The following is a 22,456-nucleotide window of genomic DNA, read 5'->3' as shown; positions in this document are numbered from 1 at the left end:
TTATGTCCTTGGTTGATTGCTACTATAAATCCTAACATTTAGATATCTGTGTGACCAAGCCTGCCAACAGATCAGGTGCAATTATTATTTTTAGATATTAAAAAAAAAAAGTAGGATTTGTGACGGCAATTAACACCTGCTGCAGGAACAAGTGTACAACTAATTGCAGAGACAAAGAAGGATCATGGAGGCTGCTTTAAAAATTCAGTCCCTTGATTGAAAAGGATGGGAGAAATAGTTGGGTGATCACATACCAATTCAACATGGATGAATCTGTACAAATAGAAAACTCTCCAACAAATTTGTTAAAGCTTTGTACACATTCATAAATAACAAAGCATGCAAAAAAATGATGCTCTCAGGGGATGGATGAACAAACCTTAGAACAAACGTAGCATAGTATGTGAAACCACATGCTGTTTTCTTGAAGTCCATATCTGAAAGCATCAATTAACATGACCTGTCAGGTGTCACCCAGGGAGGTGCCAGTCTCAGTGCCAGCACCGTGGCCTCCCCTCACAACATTTAGTTGGGTCGCACATTCCCTTAGCAGCAAGCAACAGTTTGTGCCACTGTGGAGATTTCTTCAGGGTGCAAGAGTCTTAGTGGGATACCGATCTGCAGCTTTCTTGTTTTCTTGTTTCTGACAGTGGTAGAAATGACTTTGTTCTTGCTTTCTCTGGTGGCCAACATAGGTGAGATTAGAGAGCAGAAATTAAAATGAGCTTTTAATGGAAATCAGATGGTATGAGCCACAAAACAACACAGTCACTTCCCTCTTGGTGCTTCTGTCCTACTCCCAGGGTGGGAACCATCATTACTAACACACCATCTCTCCCTCAATCCCAAACACAAGCTCTGTGCCACCTTGATTAGTAATGATTTTAATGGGCTTTTTGGTAGCATTCCTGCAGGGCAAATCTTGTAACCTTCCTGACCTTGAAGTTTTCTATTTCAAGAGTTGTTGTTCGTCTAAGATTTACAGGGGCTTATTATTTTATATATTTTTAAAAACTCTTGCCCAGTGTAAGTCAAGGAGGAAAATGCCTTTATGTTTTCAGAAAAGAGGAGTATCTATTTAACATGTTTGCCACACAATGTATGTCCTTCATGAATTAATCATTGAGGGGGCGTATGTGTATTTGTTTACCAGGACTGGCTGGGTAGTCATTAAATCAGTGCTAGGAACTTGCTTCTTGCCCTGGAGCATTATGCATCAGGACTGTTTTAATTGCGGATAGAGGAATCACCATGAGGCTGTCCCTAATGCAAGCACCTGCTGCAAATGACTCAGTCCCTGCATTACCCTCCAGCAGGGTCTGGGTACATCTGCCAATATCTGTCATTATCTGAGGCATACTTGTCAAAACCATGCATCCCTTTAAGCTCTTGTGTGTTCCAGCAAGGGACCCTTGTCAGTGTTTCTGGCACCTGCAGACTGCTGTGCACCTGGTATTTAAATGGCACAGAAATGTGTTTTGATTGTTTTCTCTCTTTAATGAACCCACCTGAGGGACATTTAGCTCTTTATCTAGTAGCCTGTTACCCAGTCACTCACATTTACACTGCTTGTGTGGAAACTCAGAACTCACTTGTGCTGTTATACCAATCCATCTGCCAGAAGTCTTATCACAAAATCTGCAGGGCTCCCTAAGGAGACTTTTGTACTGGTAATTTAAGCTAATGATTTCTAAACATATTTAGTCAGTTTTATGAAGACCTCATTAGAATGTGACTGTTTATTAAAAATCTAAATGAGGTCTCACAGTCGTTTAGAAAAATCATTGCTGAGTTGCATGAACAGTTCTTTGATAACAGCTGATGAAGGGGTTTTTAGTTAAGATTGGTCTAAGTTGACTTAAGAACTTTTACAGAAAAATGAATAAGTAGGCAACCCTTGTAAGATAGATAAAAAGTCTCTGTCTTCTTCATGCTGGGGTCAACAACTTCCCTCTCTCAATGAAGTCTGCAAGGAGAGCATGATAAGTAATTAGCGGTATAATACACCTATATTTTAATGCAAGAATCAGCGTTTTCCAAACCACAGACTAACAGTTAAAAAGCAAGAACAAGACTCATAAAAATAAATCAGTGTGACCATAGGCCATTTAAAAAAAAATGTATTTTAGATTACATTAATGCAAGAGACCTTCATGTTCCTGTTACTAATTGATAGAGCAACTGAAGATAGTAGTGTAATTTCAGACATCTTTTCCCAAGAGGTTTAGCATACTATGGTGGCTTATTGTAGAAGAAACAGAGCTTTTTTTATCCAACCAGTGTAGGGATGTTTGGTTTCCCAACAAGAGACACATGATAACATCTGGTTTATTCCAAGAGGCTGCTCTTACAGCTGGATCCTTGTGTGGGAAGCTATGGGAACTGGATCAAAGTCTTTATGTACTGGCCAAAGTCTCAGGTTGCTTCTTGAAATGTTTCAGTGTTTGTACACATAAAAACTTTTCTTTCCTCCTTAAAGAGTTACACTGGATTTAGAATATATTCAATTGTGTCATCTTGCTGTCACTTCCATCTTTGCTCTTCTTAGGCTGGTAGTGATACTTGGTTGGCGGAATCAAACGTGGCATGTCACATCATTTATCATTTGTCAGTAGTCACTTTCTCTCCCACTCCTTGTTTTCGCTTGAGGCAGGAGGAATTTAGTAATATCTGATTAATAAATGGTGAAGTGCACTGATGAAATTGGGTGGAGGTGGTTGATATATAAATGCACTGCTAGGACTCATGATTGTCTATCATGCTTTTAATATAACGAAGTATTTACAAAAAATCACTAGAAATGATTATAAAAAATAAAACCTCACCCCAGGAGCATCATAATTACAGTAATTAGAGTTTCACAATTATTATCCAGAATTAGAAAACAGCCAGTGCTAATAGTGTTAATAAGCACACAAAAGGCCCTTTTCTTTGAAAGGAGGCAAGGTTGACAACAACAGAATGGATGTGAGGCAAACAGGGGAATGAAGGTCAGCCATGGGATGGCAAATAGCCCATACATGTGCCTTAGCACTACCACAACAGCCTCTCACCATCATCTTATCCCTGAGGAGTGCTGTGCTTTCCGATAGCCATCTCACACTCCTCTTGGGTGACTTTCCCTACCCAGGAGCCATCAGGGCTGGATATGCACAGGGAAAAAGAAAGAACAGCAAAAGTTGGTGGCATAGCTGGTTGTTTGCTTGTTTGACTGGACATACATGGCACTTTCATCTGCTTTGCTGCAAAAATGTTGATGGCTCTTCATGCGTAAAACAAGTGGGGGTCTACATGACAATGAAAAAACCCATACAGGAGTCAAATGTAGCAACTAGCAGAGAGGGAGCATATCCTTACTGCTTGCTGTTTAAAAAAAAAAAAAAAGTTCTTTGTTGTAAGATAAAATCAGAAGAGTGATTCTTCCCAGGGAAGACTCTGTGTGGGCCCAGTCCTCAGCAGTCATACATGCCTGTGGTTGGGCCTGGCGTGCTCAGCATGTGCAACCTTGGTCAGCACTCAAGAGACATTTCTAAAAGACATACAAACACGTTTCTTCAACAAAAAAAAAAATCCAGAACTCTTCATCTTGAACTGAGTCTTCCTCAGATCTTCCTGATGGTCTATTTCTCAGACATCCAAGAAAATTTGTCAAGTAAAGTCCTGTCCAGAGGCTTCTCACTGAAACATACTGCTATAACCAAACAATAAATTCATAGTTAACTCCATCAACGCAAATGCTAGCACTGTATGAAATTTCCAATGGACTTAACCTCCTCTTAGAATAAAACAGGATTATTTTGATACAAACGTATTATGAAGCTCACAGTTAGGTAATTCAAATTTTTGAGAATCTTCATGCAGAACAACCATCTAATGAACAAAGGTAAATTCAAACTGTATTTAAGATTCAGATCACCCATTAGAAGGATATCGCAGAGGTGAAACAGAGCAACTCTATAACACGTCCCACAAACAGCATGTTTGTGTTTAGTATAAATGGAAGAACACTCCATATAATTGAAATGGCCTCTAAATGTGATAAGCCAAATTACCAACATTGGTGTTAGTTCGAGATACTGACATTAGTGTTCCTTAGGAGATGTGCCAAAGCGTTTGTTAGCACAGTGGTGACTAAGATTTTATTTAAACTTTTCTCCTGAAAGAAAGAAAACACATTTTGTACATGAGAGGGAGAAAGTTTTCTGCATTAAACCCTTCCCTACCTCTAGGTAATGCTAGTGTCAGCTTCAAAAACCTATAAATACTGTCCTTCCCCATATAGAGATATTTTAATTCTTAATTGCAGGTATCCATAAAACCTGGGACCTGTTCTTTTCATACATATATGTTCAGTCATTTTGTTTTACTTTTGCTTTCACTGTAACTCCAGTGTCTGTTGTTGGATACAGTAGAGGCTGTAGTATTACAGAGTATGACTGATAAGAAAGTAAACAATTGTAATTTGAAACTATTCTTAATCTTCCAAGTCAGTGAACCCTTCTAGTAGTCAAAACAGATTTTAGCTTTCTAGACCTCTAACCAGAAATAACAAGTTGGCATTATTCCTTTGTGTGCTGCAGGGGAGGAACCCTTAGGGAAAAATTAATAAATAAATAAAAATTGGCTGTTATCCTCCAGGAAAGAGAAGGAAGAACTCTTTAATCACTTAATAAAGATGTCCCCAGATTGGCAATGTTGATGTTGTCAAACAGGACATCAAACTACGAGTGGTCAGCACTGTCCCGTGTCACTCACAGCAAACATAGTTTCAGGTCTCAGTATTTTGATACTTTCTCTTGTTTCCAGTAAAAGCTATACTTCAGAGAATACTCATCAATGAAGATTAGTATCGTAAAGCTTCTTAGTTCAATCGAGATGATTCATTTTGCAAAATACATAAAACAGTTTTAAGGATACACAAATGCACAGACCCCTTGTTGGGCTAGCTGCTGAAGTACTGCCAGGGTATAGGATGCAAGTAAAAGTACAGTTTGCAAAGAGGTCTTCGAGTTCCACTTTGAAACGCCGTGGCTGACAAAATGGCTTCATCACTGCAGGTCTGCTGAACTCAGTAGTCTCATGAAATTGATCTCTCAGTCTCTCTGTGAAGGAAGGAGTATCCTAGAGACGCCAACACGGTTTTACTGTAAAGCAGCACGTAGAGCTTTCTAACCTGACATCAGATGATCAAGTTTTAGAGCCAGAAGGCAACCAGCTAACTCGGTGGTGCTCTGTAGCTCAACTTATGGCATGATTTTGTCCTTGGAAAGGAAGCATGATTCAGTGCACGGGCTGTGCTGCTCAATGCAGGCACATCGGGTCCTTGGAGCACAGGATCTGAGCATTATGCCCACGATTTCACAGTTGTGTAAGGGATTAAGACAAGCTTGAGAAGCTCCAGATAATTCTTCATCTTGGCATAAGGCTACCCTTCTCACATGCTCTGTGCTCAGCCTTTTTTCCGCCAGGGCTGTACTAAAGTGCACTAATTTACAGCCTTTTTTAATAAACAGTGGGAGACAATTGCCTAAACACAAGGAATGAAATAGGGACAATCCATGTTCTTCTTTTTTACTAGCTACAAAGGCAGGAACACTACAAGCAGCTTTACCTTGGGTCACCTTTACCCTAAAGCAATTCTCCCAGACTAATTCTGTTTGATGGCCAAAGTATGGCCCCACCATCAGCCTGTCATCTTAATTTCACCTAATCCAAGCTGCCAGGCTGATGTTATACTAACAGCACATGTGATTTTTAAGAACAAATGGATTTCATTGATCCTCCCAGGAGGAAAGCAGTAAGTGTATTGCTACAACTGGGCATGTCCTGATAGCCAACTATCCCGGGTAGCAGCTGAATGAGAACCGTAGGCAACCTAGGGTTGCACTGCTGGGGTAACACAGGGCAGCAGGAGGTGGAGAATGATATCAGCTCTGAGTCATCACTGGAAGAAATTAGACTGAGCTAGTAAAATTCATAGGGATCTCTCACCCTCTGGGAGTTGTGAACCACAGAAAGACTTTTGTCTGCCTTTATACAGACCCATTCATCTGACAGTGCAGAACGGTATCCTAAATTTTGCATTGCACAATACTCTTCCATACCTCATTTTAGAGAAGTCTGAAATGAGGTATAGATCAATTAACTGACCTGCTCAAAAGCAAACAAAGAAAATGAACAAAAGGACTGGATTTTATCTCCTGTCAAAGGTGGTTTTATAACTAATAAAATGTTCTTAATCACAATACGTTTTTGTTTGAAAAGTATTTAAATAAAAATACTTTCATTTGTTGGATGTTCTTTTATTTCCAGTCAGCCAAATAAAAGTATATGATGTTATCTTAGTTATACCTGCAAAACCTGTTAAAAGTTTTCACCAGTGAGCTTGATTGGCTATTTCATTTTATATCCTAGAGGTTTCATTTCAAAATTTATGTCTGACTTATCATCATTACTTAGTCCGGGATTAATTTTAAATTAGAATATATAATACTGCTCTTCACTAATGACAATCCATGCAGTGCATAGCCAGTTATACCACCTTTTTGCTAAGAATATTTCAGAATCAAATGAAATTGGAAACTTTGAATAATCACTGTTATTTAAACTGTTCTGTAGGAACTACAAAGTATATTTCACAGCCAGCTCACATATTAATTCAGTAATATTCCTCCTATTCCAAACCTTTAAGTAAATGAATTACTGTCCTGGCTTTCATACTGCCTGTAGCTAGATGTGTCACATTGCCAAATGGCTAAGTATACAGCTTCGGAAGTCACAATTTGTGTTCATTATCTATCTACTGCCTGCATTGTTTGTTATATTTAGAAGTAGCGAGAACAACTTTCCACCTTCATTTTTAATTCTTATTTTCCCACATTAGACAATTTTGCTGGGAGATTTGGGAGAGAGGGGGGGCAGGTCAAAGAAGATAATCATATTCTCCAAATTTCTCAAATTATTAGTAAAATAAACATGTTTGGAACAATTGGACAGTGTACCTTGGGATGAATAGATTAAATCAAAGCATTTTCATTATGTCTCTGGCAATCACCCTTTTTATCTCATCTTGTGATGAACATCTGTATTTTTTGGCAACATGTTAGGATGTAAATGTGGGGTGTATCTGAACAAACTCTCAATTATAGATCTGCTCAGATGAGATTTCAAAATTATGTTTTCTACTTTGTGGCCGGTATTTACAGTTATGATAGCAACTGTGTGGAAAAAAAAAAAATCTAATGCATTTAATATTCAGTTTTGGATTCATGTATCAATTATTTAGCTAAACCTTCTGTTAGTAGTTTTTTTGTAAAATACGTACCAAATGTTTATAAAAAGGGAAAGAGATTAATCAAGACACAGTAGCTAAAGCTGTGCTAAAAAGAAAAAATGAACAAACATATGTTGCCAGCAATGTTTCTCGTATTTGATGAATAAAACCATATTCTATTTTGTTGCAATTGCCTTTCCCTGTACAAACAAAAGCCCTGGTCCAATAAACATTTATAAGTGTGATTTCAGTTTACACTATTTAATCTACTTTTTTCTTTAAGACCCTTTCCTCTTTATTTGAGAATCCCTGGAGGGGATAGGAAACTGGTCTTTAAGCATTTACTTAACTTCTGGCTCATCAGGAGTCCACAGAGTTCCCATGTCTAAAGCTCAGCACGTGCAGCAGCATTGCAGAACAAGAGCCAAAACCAAAAGTAGGAAAAAAGCTCAATTTTTTTTTTAAAAAAAAAAAAAAGGGGGGGGGGAGAAAAAAGTTGTTTTTTTCCTCACAGTGAGTGAATCAGTTAGTGTTGGTCTGTGGCTACGACTGCGGCTCTGGCACCTTTCCCACAGCTGTTACAGCCCCAATTCCACTTGGGAGAGTTTTCAGGAAATTGTGTTGTCATGGATCCTTCTGCTCTGCTCCAGTCTGCTCCGTGCCCCAAATCCCCTGTGCAGTACAGTATCCCCTACGGGCACAAGCTGCAGGAGGCTATAACTTCTGTGCAACATCCCCACAGTGCTTCCCTAATTATTCCATTGGATCGTCTTAAATAAAGTTTTTAAAAAAGGGGGAAACAAATCCAGCAGTTGAGGCGTAAGAAGGTGGGGACTACTGTGCTTTTCTAAATTGGTCTTTCCAAATGTTCCCGGTTCTTAGTCATAATCCAGACTGTCTAGACTTACCAAGTTAGAAACAGGCATGTTTTCCTTCAAGGCTGAACAATTTAATTCAGCTAGGGTGTTGTTGTTTTTTTTTCCCCTGATTGTTTATTTTACTAAACTGGAATTGTTTGAGGATGGCAGGCACCCATCAGAAAGAAACAAGGCTAAAGTTAGCAACAGAAGGACGTGCTGATGAGTGGTGCTGTTACCAGGACCACCGCAGCAGCTGTTTCCTCCGTACGTGCGTTGGCCGTGTTTGCGTGGTTCATGTTCCACCTATGGAAAGGATCACTGAGCAGGCAGAAAGAGGAAATTGGCTCCAGAGACGGGTTGCTCGGTGGGCTGCTCCAGGCCAGAGGCAGCATGAGTCGCCTTATTCTGCATGCAGAGTAAAAAACTCATCTTTAGTCGTAGGTGGGAAAGCCCCATTCCAGAGAGTTCCCAGCAGTGACCGTAAAGGCTCAGTTTGCTGGCCTAAGGGATTTGAACAATGTCAATTGTCTGGATTCTTTTGACAATACAAACAAAACAATGAGCATTCAATGCGTTTCACTTAGCTTCTGTCAGAGAGTTTCTGGAAATCCGTCTAAACAGGATAAGATCTGAATAAATATCAAGTAGACGCAACAATAGATAGCAGTAGCAGCTACGAAACTGCTTGCAGCAACATTTAATGCTTTTAAAATGGTTGTTCATTGCTTATCGCTGATAGATGTGCTTGGGAGGGGAACACGCATTTGCCAGCAATCCTGAGGTTTAGGGCTTGTCCCTCAGTGTGCCAAGGGGCCCTTGGCTGATGGAAACCATCTTCTGCAAACTGACGCCCTGCCTGGTTTTGTGCCCTTCAAGCCTCTCCCTATGGAAGGCAATTGTATAACCCGGTGTTTGCAAATTGTCCTGCAACTGTGCTGAATACCAGATGAAATGTGAAGAAAATAATTGTATTTATGTATTTATTTATTTATTTGTAGCTGATGCTAATGTGGTTACTGGGTCTGAAGACAGGCATAGAGAAATAAATAAAAACCTGCTAATAGCTGCCTGAACTTCAGATTTGCTCTCAAGGAGCTTTCCCTCAGCTCTGTAAGCAGGAGTGAGCTGTCAGGATGCTTGTACAGCTCTGTGGCTGAGAGCCAGGCCTCACAACCAGAGTGTTATGATGAACTCTTTTACCTGGGAAGGATCGTGATGTAGGGCTGTGTTTTTCCATCCCTTCACACAGTTTTATTCAGATTTAAATTTTATCCTGCTAACAAGTCAGGAGAAGGGTCAGAGCTACTTTGCCCTGACAGACTTCTGAGGCTATCAGCTAATGTTGCCTGTTTGCTGTCCTGACACTAAAGAAGGGTTATAGGTGATGATCAGCTACATCACTAGAAACTACTGTGATAAAGCACTTTCTTCTGCCCAACAGGGCAAGGTTCAGCTGCATAATCCTTTATACACTGAACCTGGATTTGGTATAAATAAATCACTTGAATTGTGCTTTACAGTTTTCACTGTATGCTTATATGTACATACTTCAGTTTTATCTTTTATTCATGACTAGGCATGGTAATAACCTGAATATTTTGTCATGAAAAGGGGTTTGAGAAATGTTCTAACAGTTGTGAAGTTTAATTTTTTGTTTTCTTTTGCCATTTTCCATTCAAAATTTGAAGTCTGTGTTTTGACCCAGCAAATTTAAGTGTATATTTAAGCAAACCTGTGTATTTACATGTATTGAAAGATCAGTTTTAAATTTTCCCTTCAGTGAGAAAGAGAGAGGAAAACGCTGCAAGCAGCAGATGTGTAACAGATGCTACTCCTAGCCCATACTGCACTACTGGACAATGGCCAGGTGCAGTGATGATAACATAGCTATTACCGTGATACAGCAGAATAAAACAGATACAAAAGCAATGTGTTAGCTTCCCCACCCACCGTCTTGCCCACCCAAATGAGAAGGAGGAGAATATTCTTAACTGTGTCAGCTAACTACATTGAAATATTCAATCCCCACAGCTACCTGCTTTAGGCAATAACAGAGTCCATGCTTCCTTTCTGAACATGCTAAATATTGTGAAGTTCATCCCATCTAGATCCCACCGGGGGCGCAGAAAATCTTAAATATATTTTGTAAAAGCCACCTTCTTTCCATCTGTGACACGGACTTGGGGGTATTGGTGGATGAAAAACTGAATATGAGCCAGCAGTGTTGTGTTTGCAGCCCAGAAAGCCAATCATATCCTAGGCTGCATCAAAAGAAGTGTGGCCAGAAGGTCAAGGGAGGTGGTTTTCCCCCTATGCTCTACTGTGCTCAGCTCTGGGGCCCCCAGCACAAGAAGGACGTGGACCTACTAGACCAAGTCCAGAGGAGGACAAGAAAGATGATCAGAGGGCTGGAGCATCTCTCCCATGAAGACAGGCTGAGGGAGCTGGGGTTTTTCAGCCTGGAGGAGAGAAGGCTCCAAGGACCTTATAGCAGCCTTCCAGTACCTGAGGGGCTACAGTCCCTCTGGGGAGGGACTCTGTCAGGGAGTTTAGGGATAGGACAAGGCTTGAAAGTAAAAGAGGGTAGGTTTAGATTAGATATTTGGAAGAAATTCTTTACTATGAGGGTGGTGAGGCACTGTCACAGGCTGCCCAGGGAAGCTGTGGATGCCCCATCCCTGGAAATGTTCAAAGCCAGGCTGGATGGGGCTTGGAGCAACCTGGTCTGTTGGGAGGTGTCCCTGCCCATGGCAAGGGGGTTGGAACGAGGTGATCTGTAAGGTCACTCCCAACCCAAGCCATTCTGTGGTTCTATGATTCTATGATGTCCATATCCCAGGATAAGTTTGCCAAGCGCACACAGTTCCAGAAGCCAACTGAGGTCAGTACGTGGGAAAGGGGGTCATCTCACTTAACATTAGCCATCAAGCCAAACACCTAGACTAAGGCAGTTGACTAGACTCTTCTCATAGTTAACAAAAATAAAGGCACCTCTAGAAGGTATTCATCCTACTTCTCCTAATTTGAGCTAAGTGAGATGAATCCCACCAACAGTGTTTGGGGTCATCTAGCAAATTGGTGTTAAAGCCGAGACGTAAAACTCATCTCTTGACTTCATGTGTTGAGTTTTGCCATTTGAACTCTCAACAGGTCCTTCAGAAATTTAATCTGAGCAAACAGATACTTCTCTGACGGTAGAGAAGATCCTTCCTTTCTTAAAAACACGTTTTCATTTTAGAAGGCATGAGGTATTTTTGAAACAAATCAACAACAAGAGACAGGGGGAAAAGGCTTCTTGTGGTAGTCGTCCCTCTACATGTACACCCTTGACGCACCCTCAGTTGGAAAGCATGAAAAATTAACAGTTTCTGTAACTGAGTTATGCACAGTATAAGTATTTCTTGTGTTCAGTACAAATTCACATTACTTTTATAAAACTGAAAAAATCTTACCTGCAACACAAAAATGCTGTCTTAAAAAATGAGCTAATGTCCCTTAAACATGAATCATTTCCACATGTAGAAAGTGTGACTGTTTTGCACATGATTGTATTTTAAAACATAAACCACTGCAAAGAATACAGAAGAGATTCAGTATGAAACTTCTAAAATAAATTATCCTTATTTTTTTTTTCTGATATTTTTTTAAAGGTTAAATGCTGCAAATACTGGCCAGATGACACAGAGATATATAAAGACATTAAAGTTACCCTAATAGAAACAGAACTCCTCGCTGAATATGTAATTCGAACATTTGCAGTAGAAAAGGTAAGTTTCGAAGTTCTTTTTTTCTTAAATATTGTGGTATCTGCCTAAGTGACTTAGATACAGATTCAACATGGGAAAGTTATATTTGTTACCTGACATTCTGGTTTTCATAGCTATTTTTTGGGTAAACTCCTAGCGCCCTCTTATGGTACACTGTGTTCTTCTTTAAATGCAGCCGCTTTTCTGCGTTTTTTCATCACTCTTGGCCCCTGCCTGAGTTAGAAAAGTGATGTTCCTTGTGTAGGAAAAATCGAAGCCTCCCTCCCAGCAATCAATTTTAAAACACATTCGTGCTGTTTTCCCATCTTATGTTCACCACAATCATTTTCTGTCTGTACCGGAGGCTACATGCACCATTATTCAGAAGTCCGTGGTGGTGAATGCAGTGATCTGTTGGACCAGAGTGTTCCTGGTCAACAGTGAGACATTTCTGGAACAAAGTAGTATGTCCTCGAGGCAAATTCATTTGTAATGCAGAATCCATCTTTATGTACAGTTCCAATCAGCATTTGGTATTGCTGTTTATTAGAATAATGTCATGTGTTTGTTTGATGCTTCATAGATCTTGCAGCTCTCTCAAACAGCTCATACTATATGGACAATGTACAATTAACAAATAGGGTACCTGCTGAAAGTGAAAACAAGCAGGGTTACTTCATGTGGAAGAGTATTTTGCATTTTGTGTCAATTCAGCCTTTTTATTTACAAGTTTCGTGAAAGAACAGAAGTGTTTTGATTGTATGTATCAAGACATATCTGAGCTGCAGAACAAGGAGGAAATAGCCTCTTTAGAAGACTTGACATTCCTAATGACATACTGAAGTAATGTTGCCTCATGAGTAAACTTTCAAGTAACTATATTAGAAAACTCCCTTTGATTTCATTGCAGTACCTGGGATATACTGCTTCTCTCTGATGATGAAATAGTATTCAGTTGTGGTGCTGAAGAACTTAATCTTTAGCATCAAAGAATCCCACAGCCAGGTAGATGAAACTGCCAAAAAGATGGCCCAACAGGGTCTCTGTACACACATACATTCACAGTAACAAAGGAATTAGGTTTTTGTCCTGTTTTATTCTTCAATCTAATACTTAAATATGCATCAATACAGCAACCCGAGGGTAATGATAATAGAATTATGCAGTTTGAATGAGCTGAAATATTGTATCATGTTTACCGGTATACATATTGTACATTGAATTCACTCAAGTCTGTTGTTTCCTTGCATTTAGATATTTTTAATAAACAGATGAGAAAGGGTGGCTATACTTTGAAGTAGATGAGGCACTCGTTGATTTCTATTCTGCAAATTTTAAGCCATGCTTTGATGTTAGCTTTTCACTTCTTAACTAGGACTGGGAAAAAAAGACCTAAAGGATTTTACAGTTGATCATAACCAAACTGTCTTGAATAAGTGCATTAAAACAGATAGAGATAAAAGACGCTAAACATTTTATTTCTTAAAAAAAAAAATCTCTGTCTGAAAAGATTTCACTTAGACACTGCTTTTTAATAGTTGGTAGTTTTTTAGCAAGCCTCTGAAAGCAGTGTTAGTGTGGTTTGAGTAAAGTACATTTGTTTTTACCTTACTTTCCATATTTTTTCACACTTTTTTAACTTCAGGAGGAGTGTAGTGCAGTGCAAATTACCCAGAAATGTTTTGGAATCATCATTCTCGCATGTCTTCAGAGCTCAGCTAGACAGAGGCACTGGTGGCATGTTCTAATGTTGGCCAAAGACCCATTCTGAGCAGGAAGTTGGACTGGAGACCTCCAGAAGTCCCTTCTGACCACCTTTCATATTTTTGGGTTGTCATTCTTATACCTGCTTCTAAGATACAATTTCAGTTATTAGTTTGGAGATAAATTGTTTGGTTTTCTTATTTTTATCTTTCAAATGGCTCTTTGGTAATTATAGAGGAGTAGGGGGATAAAACTAAGAAAACCAAGCATGAGTTTGTACTCTGATTCTGGGGAACACTTCCTAGATGTGCTTTACATTGTACACATAAGCAGTTCATTTGGAGTTACAGCACAACAGTTAACTCAGATGAATTACCCAAATAGTAACATACAACAGCACCATAAGTATTTGTTGGATTAAGATCTACATTTTTTAACATCCTAGGGTTTGTTAGCAATGTACACCATTTTCTGTTTGTTTCAGCTGAAAGAAAAAGTGAAAAATATGATCTTTCCAAGCTGAGCATATGCTTTTATGATTCATGCAGTTGTGCTGCTATTTTGGGTTTTGAAACCAGCAGGGAAGCTACAGACATGAAAATCATTCTTTTGTAGGTATAATAAGCAAACTCATTATAAAAGTACCCTATATGCAAAATCTTTTCTAAGTTGCTGAACGTTACCAACAATGATAGACAAAAATGCAGTCAACATGACAGACAGCATTTTCAAAGCTAATGCACAAGATACACAGGACATATTCTGATCTGTGCAACAGCTGTGCACATTATTTTTGGGGGGGGCATTTTATATCTTGTAAATTGCTTGAAAATGAAGACTTTCTACAGCATGAAGGTTTTTATAGGGTATTCTTTTCAGTCCTCGATTCATATAGTCACGTCATGGCTTTTTTCTTTCTTTTTTTTTTTTTTGGTATGGGATCTTTGTTTCTTGAGGAATTGTGAGCAGTTGTTGTGGACAATATAAAAGTGTTTGGGACATGGATAGGTCACCTATGCACAGGTATTTACAGACTTGGAGGCCATACTTACATTAGCCCAAAAAAATAATTGTTAATTAACACACTAAAATCCCCAGAATACAGAGACCAAATTGTATTTGAATGTGTTTGTTAAACAATCCTAAAATACAAATTACTTTGTTCCTGAGCTTCCGTGTATTTTAAAATTGTTCTCTAGGATGTAAGGCCATTTCTGTTCCAAGGACGTGATCTCTTCATTCCACACCAGTGTTGCACATACTCTTTGTCTTCTCCCTTGCTGGCTTTTCTGTGGCACTGTTTCCATGAGACATGAGAGTGAACAGACTCCTACTCTGACCAGATGCCCAGCCTGAGCTGTCAAGGCTCCAAGATACACCACAGCTAACTCCACTCAAGTAGTGCTGGCATGGCCAAAATTTCTCAGCCATTGAAAATCCACGACTCTTTCAGTTTGCATACTAGCAATAAATTAGGGAGTTTATATTACTTTATTACACAAAGAAAATTAGACCTTTTATATGCAAACCAGATCAAGACAGGAAATACATCTTTAAGAAGAAAAAGTATAAGCCACTGGTTATTAATATCATTGACATTTAGTCCAGCCTAGAGATGATATGTCATAATTTTGCTGTTTGCTTATGAAATATGTATGATGGCCTCTGGTCTGTAGATTTCTAATGAGAATGAAATACCAGCAGCTACATTTTTAGAGGGGGAAGGGGAAATACAAGCACTAAGAAAATCATACTTAGCATACACACCTTTAATATCCAGACTGCTCCAGAAATTCACATGGGAAATCACTTATACGATCGGCTCCTCATTCATACCTGTCTCACCATATCCATATCCTTGTAGACTGTGGTAAATCACTTGCAGAGTGAGCATGTGGAGGTCTACAAATGCAGCCCCTATGACTGGACGTGCAAAAAGGTTTTCTTTACTATTCAGCTGTTTCTTTCAGAACAATGAAGGAGACAAAAGATAAGGAAAATTATGCTGAAATTCTGGTTCCCTGAAGTCAGCAGCAAAACTCCTGTGGAGAGCAGTGGGGAAAAAAATTCATCTGTGCTAAATGTTCATGGCCTTGCTGTTGACCTGTTTGTTGATCATGGCATGCATCTTAAGGTTGCAGTTTTCAAAGCAAGCTAGTACTTAAATATAGAGATGAGCCTCAATCTTGTTGCTAGAATTTTCTAATCAACCTAGTGATAAATCACTCCATTTTCTTGTAAGGCTTTGAAATCAGTTGATATGTAACCTTTGAACTTGCTTTCCAGCTAACAGAAAGCTCTCCAACAGTCTTGTACAGATATGGGTATTGGTGGGGGGTGGATGTTTCTCAGCAAGGCTCAGGCTTTAAAAGTTACATTCTTATGATGTCTCTTGTCCAATTTATTACACATTCCAACTTGCTTTTTTACCCTTATTTTTTCAACAGAGAGGTGTTCATGAGATTCGAGAAATTCGGCAATTTCATTTCACTGGCTGGCCAGACCATGGTGTACCATACCATGCAACAGGCCTGCTGGGATTTGTACGGCAGGTCAAATCCAAGAGCCCTCCAAACGCTGGACCTCTGGTTGTTCACTGCAGGTAGGCAGAGCAGAAATCCCTTCATTGTGTTGTCCAGTAAACTCAGAACATACTTCTGCTTCTCCTGTGCTGTGTGATCCCCACACAGGTTGCTGAAGCCACTATACTCACAATAACTTAACGTCTGAAGTACAAAAGAATGGGTAAAACTGATTCTAAAACCCTGCAAAAGCCTGAATGCAAGGCTTGATTTCAGCAGTAATCCCACTGGTCAAATACCTTCAAGAAGAACCCTGGCACTTAAAGTTTTCCAATAGACTGCTGAACATTAACTGTACTCTTCTTTTACTTAGTGCTGGTGCTGGCAGAACTGGGTGCTTCATCGTTATTGACATCATGCTAGATATGGCAGAAAGAGAAGGTGTTGTAGACATATACAATTGTGTGAGAGAGCTTCGATCTCGGAGAGTCAACATGGTGCAAACAGAGGTATTGTTAATCTAGAATATTGCCTTACATTTTGCAATAAAAATTATTATTCTAGCCCATAAAACTAGAGCCTGTTTGTGGTAAGCACTATCCAGAAGGTAGTTTATTCAATCACATATAGGAAAATAGTTCACACGTAAATCTGAAGAACTTCTGTCCAAACAAGGGCACAGTTATGCTGCATTTAAGGTTGTGTTTGTTTTAGTTTGTTTGGTTTAGTTTGTTGTTTGTTTGTTTGTTTTGTTTGCTTTGTTTTTGTTTAAAAAAAAAAAAAAGTTTTAAATTTTTATAAAAAAGGGAAACTCATGAGGGTTTCCTTTCCAGAGAGAATTCATTCTGGATTCATTCATCTTGTTGAGGCTCAGTTATGTAACAGTACCTACAGAACTGTGCAAGGGAGTGAGGAAACCAGAAACAGTCAGAGTTCATTACATTACTGCACTTCTGTTTGTAATTGTGAATAGTTTCAGCCAATCTTTCTATATTCATTTCTAACTGAATGGGATACAGTTTTGTGAATTGCTATTGTTCTTTCTGGACTTGCTTCAGTGCTTGTAAAGTCAGTAGGAATTAATGGGCCAACCATATTAGTTGTTACTTTTTATTTACCAAATTACTAATAGCATTATCTCCCATCATCAGTAATTATTTTAATTGCTTTACCAGGAACAGTATGTATTTATCCATGATGCTATCCTGGAAGCCTGTCTTTGTGGGGACACGTCTATTCCAGCTTCTCAAGTTAGGTCTGTTTATTATGAAATGAATAAACTGGATCCTCAGACTAACTCCAGCCAGATCAAAGAGGAATTTCGGGTAAGTTGTGGCTAGCAGTGCATAGAAGCTACACTTTTCAGCTATACTAAAGACTTAAGTGCTGACTTATAACCAAGTGAATTTGAGGCCAACCCTGGGGGGAAAGGCCACAAAAAAGGAAAGATAACTTGTCACTAATTGCTATTGAATTATGCTAAATCATAAAAAATTCAATGAGGTAGTAGTAAAATCTTCATTTTACTCACAGGAATTATGTCAATTCCTTCCGCTGTCCTTTCTCCAGAAAGCAGAAAGGTTACTCTGCAGTTATCTTTGAGGTTGTTTTTCAAATATGTTTGCTTCCAGGATTCTTGCTTCCAAACCCTGCTGACTGTGATGTGTTTTCATTTCTCTGCATATTGATTCCCGCTGAAACTGAATGCTGACTTGATCTATTCTTAAATACTTGGGGATGCTTTCACTGCTGTGTTAATTTTTCTGTTGTATTGTTTACTCTTTTTGAAAGACTTTAAATATGGTGACTCCAACGCTGCGTGTGGAAGACTGCAGCATAGCACTTTTGCCACGAAATCATGAAAAGAATCGCTGTATGGATGTTCTGCCTCCAGACAGATGCCTGCCTTTCCTCATAACGATAGATGGGGAGAGCAGTAACTACATTAATGCTGCACTGATGGATGTAAGTCTCCACTACATCATTAATAACTAAAAGGGGATAAGGAGCCCTCCAAACTGAGCAATGCCCGAAAGTGGAGTCAGCACAAGGCTGAAATCCTTCTAGCTAATTTTCCAAAAACATGGCACAAAATCTTTAAGCTCCCAAGCACATTTAGGATCCCACATATGTTATGTCAAAGCCAAGGTTCCAAAGCCATGCTCAGAGAGCAAGTCAGGGAGTTTTGATGAATTAGATGTATCTAGATTTCTCCCTAGTGCTTGAATTTTTAACCATCTGGCCTAGGAAAAAAAGAGTTACCTATTAAAACTCTAAGGCACTTAAATGGGATAATAAGGTTTCCAGCAATATTTCAGTTCCCTTTGTTTCTAATTTAAACAGTAATTAACAAAAAAAAATTGTCTGTCAGCACAAGATAGTACACAAGCCATTACTTCAGTCTTTCTGTTTATTTCTGTTTGAATGAATGGTTCCTCTTCATGTGTGTGTGGATTTTTTTCCTAATGCATCTAGAGTAATTCTAATCCTGCTAATAGAATATCAGTAAAAAGACACTTAAACCTCCTTCAGAGTCTGTAGATATTTATAGCCTATCTTTGACAATTTAGAGCTATAGTAATTATGGTTGTCACACACACATAAACAACAAGAAAGCAGAGGTTAGAAAAGAATGAGCACATTGTAAATGGCCTTTTCGAAAAGTGAAGCTAGAGTAATAACAGTTTATATCATTTTTTGCATTTCTTTCTTTCCAAGTTCTCAAAGCATTTTCCTAAAATAAGCCTAAGTTCAAAACACTCCTGTGAAAAGGTAAATGTATTATCTTTATGTTTATCTATTTAGAGAAACTAAGAACAAAAGTTTAAGTGACTTCTCTTGGTTCTCATCATAGGTCAGTGGTATCTTCATATTAAATGTTGCTTCCTTGATCTGAAATTTGCAATCTTGCCTTTGAAGTGTCTTCTTTCCCAGAGAGTTCAGTATGGTTTTGTTCTGCAAAGTACTGCTCAGGAAGAGCAGTGCCTCGGTATTTGCTTTGAAAACACTTGCCTTCTTCACTCTTGAAACAATGAGCTGGATCCAAGAGTGTGTCTGTGCAAAAGGCTACAAGGAAGGGTGACTTTCTACCCAACGTGCCCTGGTCAGGCTCCTGAAATACACCCACACTAAAGGAAAAGAGCAGACATTTGTCCCTCTCTCTAAACTCTCAGTTTCCATCAGTTTCCACCTCATTTATGAGCCTTTAAATATGGTCACTTCAAGTGAAAGGGGCAGAAAGCATGGTTTTCATTATCCAGGATCTGAATGTTTGAAAACATTGCAGGACTCTGAAAGATGCAAATAGCTGATCAGTTTGCACCTCTGTTGCAGTACAACTTCAGTTCAACACATGTAGAGGCTTCCCTGCCCTCTTTGAAGGCAATGACAACCCCTCCCAACAATTGCCCGAGATGGTCACGCTGGCCTTTAACACTGGCAAGGACATACCTGAAAATGCTAGTATGAGAATCACAATTTAACAGTTCCACCAACAGCTTAGTCAATGACATACTCTGGTACTAAAAAAAAAGAAAGAGTACAGAAATGCATCCCCTGGGTATCTTCACTGCTGTTGCACAGACCAGAATTTGAACAATGTTTCTGAAAAATAACTAGATACTTCCTTTCATAGGAATCATTCAAATTAACAGCTCTGTGCAGACGGCCAAGATTAATCTGTCCATTAATAGCTCAAACCAAAACTGTAGCTCAAAATGTTGTAGAGGTTGCATTGGAGGCAAAATCCTCTGATGATTTTATTCTATGCCTGTGGCATAAAATAAATTCCAGAAATATAACATCTGCACAAGTTATGTTTTGCCCAAATACAGTTCATTAATTTTCAAGTATGTAAGATCTCAGCAAAGAACCAAAAATAATGTATGAATTATATTGAAAATAGGAATAATGCTTTCAGTCCTAAAATTTGGGGGCTCTTAAGGGCATTCTGCTAAACAGTTGTTTTTTTCTCTTTCCATTCTTCTCTTACCATTTCTTGTTATTTCTTTGCAGAGCTATAAACAACCATCAGCCTTTATAGTTACACAGCATCCGTTACCAAATACTGTCAAAGATTTCTGGAGACTGGTCCTAGATTATCACTGCACTTCAATAGTTATGCTGAATGACGTGGATCCAGCACAAGTAAGTTCAAAAACTGCTCTGTTCAACAGAGAAGTTCCAGCGCCTCAGCATTGCAGCACGTGTGCGCTTCAGAACAGCTTTAGGATGTAATTAGTTTTATAAAATTACATTAAATACTAACATACTAAAAAATTGATTTGTAGCTTACGGATACACATAGGGAAGGAGGAATAAATCAGAACATCACATCTTCTCCACCAAAATATTAATGCACACACACATAAATGCATGCACCCATAATTTATTCTGATAGCAAAACATGCTTTGGGAAGAGCTGTTAAAAAACAAAACCATGTGGTTGTAGATTTCTGGCTCAAGCCTGAAACACACTCATAATAAAAAGTCATAAACAGAAGCCAACAGCTACTCATTAGCTTGCCTGAAACAGGTCAATGACCTTGGTGTGCTTACCAGGAATCGGTGTTCCCAGCTTGAAAATCTGTGTTATGTTTGACACAAAATTACACTGTTAGCAAGAAGATAAGAACTGAACAAGATTGGAGACTACGCATCCTTCGGAAGAGGAAATGGGACAAAGAAATGCGTGCTGGAATGTAATTACTTTACAACAAAGTTGTGCATGCTGTACATGTTCTTTAGAAAATTGGAAAACCGTACCTACTGGATTGGCAATTTAATCACTAACATTAATCACTAAGCATCCTAGAGCCTGAATGCAACTGTGCAATTCCAAGTTTTTATATAGATATAATTGCCTTGGTTTCAAAGAATTGCACTGGCCCTCTGCTGGATTAAGGTGGCAGTAATCTAGATCCTTAACATGTAAATGTTCGCTAATTTTTGGTTAAAATAAGAGCAATTTTTTTATATAGCAGACTCCATGTCATTTTTGTTCTTGATATTACCCAGAATCTTTTTAGTTTGGTTGAGTACTGTTCATACCTAGAAGACTGCTTCCTTTATTTCTTTTTAACATGAAGAATTTGTTTTAAAAACATACTAATCTCCAGTTTTGTCTTTCAAAGGAATGTGTAGGAATTCCACACACTATTTTAGAGACTGAATTTCTGATTTCAAGCCTTTAACTGTCTACAGGGAGAAAAATAGAAATGAAAGACAAAACTTTTATTCATGAGTCTAAGATTATTTTCTGAGTGAATAAGGAAAGACTCAAGGGAGTCAGACTGCTAGGGACTGCTGAACAGAGTTCTTTTAATTTGTGGGCTGTGTTTTGAATTTACAATAGTTCACGGCAATTTCAAGCATTTATTAGCCTCACAGGCTTTTAAAAGCTATTGGGATATGCAGTTAATACACCTGCCTCTGCAGTATGTTAAACCTTTTTCTTCTAATGTGAGTAACAATCTTTTCATTAGGAATAAATCTCAAAGCCCTCAGAGCAAACACAAGTGGAAAGAGGGCAGAGTTTATTAAAAACACACATTCAGATTTATTAATAATTACTGTTATCATTATTATTTATGTATATATGAAGTGTTTACATTTCTATTTAGATATTACAATTTATGTGGATTGTTATGCTCTATTGGGAAATTAAATTCAACCCTTCACAGTGACTCTGACTTAAAGAGAGTCGCTAGCATCACATGCATGCAAAATGCTCAGACCTAAATGCTTTTGGATTTCTTTAGAACTCGAAAATCTTGGCTTTCTAAAACATCACTGGCAAACAGCTCTGCTTATTATCATTTAAGCATTTTTCAAAGATCTGTTTGAACAGTATTCCTATGTATCTGAAAGATGTGTACGAAATTGTGCATATGTTAAATGATGTGAGCACTGGCATTTGCATTAGCTGTATGCATGTCAGTATTGTATTCTGCTATCCTGTACACTAGTGTATTTCATAACAAAAAATTGTGTAAGGTTTAGGCAATATTTGGAAAGTAATTTGCTCAGCAGACTGAATCAAGTGGGGGGTTTAAAATAAATGAAAATAGATTTTCCTACTAGAAAATTCTGTTTTTAACTTGTTAAAGTGAACTCCTGCAAATCAGATTCTGTTCTCTTTTTAATTGATGTAGTAAATGACTATGTTTTCCTAAAATGTAGTCATTTCCAAATGGCTTTGTTGAGGAATAAGTGTTATAAGAAATGCAAAACAACATCTGGAGGAGATATGATTTGTCAGCTCAGCTCTGGATCACCAACAGCAATGCAGCAGAATGAAGACCACAGCTGTTTTACCGAATGAAATAAAGTTGAAAATATGAGATCAATGCT

At 38.5% G+C, this 22,456-nt stretch overlaps 1 protein-coding gene across 5 annotated transcripts in view; it reads left to right on the top strand.

The window, feature by feature from the left end:
* The window catches only part of PTPRM (protein tyrosine phosphatase receptor type M), a 462,170-nt gene that overhangs the window by 428,976 nt on the left and 10,738 nt on the right, over positions 1–22,456 (top strand). For all 5 annotated transcript variants that reach the window (XM_082753666.1, XM_082753665.1, XM_082753667.1 and 2 more), the window contains 6 exons: positions 11,784–11,900; positions 16,031–16,185; positions 16,479–16,614; positions 17,281–17,430; positions 17,897–18,070; positions 20,120–20,251. In XM_082753666.1, coding sequence (XP_082609792.1) covers positions 11,784–11,900; positions 16,031–16,185; positions 16,479–16,614; positions 17,281–17,430; positions 17,897–18,070; positions 20,120–20,251 — 864 coding nt within the window. The remainder of the gene's footprint in view (positions 1–11,783; positions 11,901–16,030; positions 16,186–16,478; positions 16,615–17,280; positions 17,431–17,896; positions 18,071–20,119; positions 20,252–22,456) is intronic.

This window comes from Aythya marila, assembly GCF_965140915.1.
Source record: "Aythya marila genome assembly, chromosome: 2".
In the NCBI taxonomy this organism is placed as follows: Eukaryota; Metazoa; Chordata; class Aves; order Anseriformes; family Anatidae; genus Aythya; species Aythya marila.
The sequence above is the reverse complement of the archived record's forward strand: the minus strand, read 5'-3'. Positions and strand labels throughout refer to the sequence as shown.